Genomic DNA, 1,994 nt, shown 5'->3' on the forward strand with positions numbered 1-1,994 from the left:
AACTAATCAGAGTAACTCTGGGGTGTGTGTGTGTGTGTGTGTGTGTGTGTGTGTGGAGCAGCTGCTGCTCAGGCTCACGGCCCAGATTAGGCCCAGGTTACCGGGTTTGTTTGACTAGAGTTTGTAGTTTCTGCCTCTGACCTGGATGTCGGGCCAGTCCGCCGTGTTGGTTCCGTTGGACTGCGTGTGGACACTGGACGCGTTGCTGTGCGTCTGGTTCTTGGTCCTCAGGCCCCACAGGAAGTGGCGGATGTAGAGCAGCTGCCTGTAGATGCTGTCCTCCACGCACTCGCTGTCCAGGTCCACTCTGAAGCCAGAGCTGGGCAGCACGATGGGGGGGTGGTTCTCGAAGCTCTCCAGGAGGTCCACTGAGGACAAAGACACAGAAGGTTTGGTTCCAGGTGACCAGCAGGTCCCCCCCCCCCCAGGAAGACTAACTACTGCTGCATCTGTTAAGATTACAGTACAGACTGAATGTACAGCAGTAGACGCCTAGTGACCGTTGTTGGTAATTACATCTGTCTTTTTTTTTGTAACTTCCAATTGGTTTCAGTGACATTCATCATTTAAAAATGTTTTTCTTTTTTTTTTTCTGTCATCCTGTCCGTTCAGAGATTTTTCATTTAGAGCCAGTGGTGGCTTAGTGGTTAAAGAAACGGACTTGGCTCCGGAGGGGTTCAGGTTCAAGTCCATCATCTGTCTAGTTACCACTGAGGTGCCCCTCACACTGCTGCCCCCTGCTGACTTTGGTGATGGGTTAAAAGCAGAGGTCACATTTGGTTGTGTGCAGTGGTGCGGTGGTGCAGTGGTGCGGTGGTTCTAACCCGTTCTGTCTAACCTACCTGTTCTGTAGACGTAGGCCTCGTCCTCACTGCTGGGCTGCCACATCGGGACCGGTCCAATCTCTGCCGTCACCTGGTACTGGCTGAGAATTCTGTGCAGCTGGACGGGCTTCAGAGACGGATGTTCACTGGACAGGACTCTCCAACTCAGCTGCAGGGGGAGACAGAGAGACACGGACCGTTGACGGCAACGAAAAAGGAGAGAGCGAGACGCTAACTCTAAACTGAGAACCAGAGAGAACGTACAAGAATTCAGTGCTTCTCAAAATGTGGGGCGGGCCCCGCTGGTGTTGTGTGAATAAATGTGAAATATAATTTTGTCAAAATGACCAGGTTTGAGAACCTTCTGCTACGTTACCAGGAGCTACAGTGGCGACTAAACCAAACTGCACCATGGGAAACGTGGTTCGTGGTAAACGTATGTTTTAAACTGAAGTGAAGGAAGTTTGAGATGTGACTTCGTAGCCAAGAATCTTGTTGTGTTTTTGTGTGTTACCTGTTTGAGCTGCTGTGAGGGCGTGGCCAATATGGACACCGTGCTGTTGAGTTTGGTGAAGAATTTGTCGGTCAGATGACCCAGACCCGACCTGCTGGCCCACTCCATCACCATACGTAGACACGCCTGGATCTGCAGCACCTTTGACCTTTGGAACCAACCGCGGGATCCACCTGAGTCCACACACCAACGCACGTTAGACCTAGTTCTACGCTGATGTACATGGGGCTCCAACTACTAATTAGGCAGTTATTTTGCTGAGGATTCTGGGTAAAGTTGTGGTTGTCTGCAGGAAATGAGGCCTCCTGGAGGTTACTTACAAATTCGGGGCTGCATTTTTGCAAATGGATTTGGGAAGAAATGGTGTCGTGAATATGGAGCAATACACACACACACACACACATATTTATTGTGTGTGTGTGTGTGTGTGTGTGTTTGCTGCAGAGGCCCTGATGCAAACATCAGCACTACCTGCCACAAACTAACTTCACAGTTGCCATGGAGACCAACAGTAGCAGAGAAATATCAATGAGCGAGAAAAAAAAAACGGGAGCAAGTGAGGAGAGGAAACAAAGACGGGGAGGGGTGAGGAGGGGTGAGGAGAGGAGGGGTGAGGAGAGGAGGGGGGAGGAGGGGCGGGGAGGGGAGGGGGGAGG

General features: G+C 51.2%; 1 protein-coding gene across 1 annotated transcript in view; it reads right to left on the bottom strand.

Moving 5' to 3' along the window:
- radil (Ras association and DIL domains) overlaps nt 1-1,994 on the bottom strand; it is a 19,853-nt gene that overhangs the window by 4,321 nt on the left and 13,538 nt on the right. The window contains 3 exon segments of the mRNA XM_025058691.1: nt 142-368; nt 843-993; nt 1,339-1,511. Of these exon segments, the coding sequence (XP_024914459.1) occupies nt 142-368; nt 843-993; nt 1,339-1,511 (551 nt within the window).

Source organism: Cynoglossus semilaevis, chromosome 9, assembly GCF_000523025.1.
Source record: "Cynoglossus semilaevis isolate Cse_v1.0 chromosome 9, Cse_v1.0, whole genome shotgun sequence".
NCBI classification, from domain to species: domain Eukaryota; kingdom Metazoa; phylum Chordata; class Actinopteri; order Pleuronectiformes; family Cynoglossidae; genus Cynoglossus; species Cynoglossus semilaevis.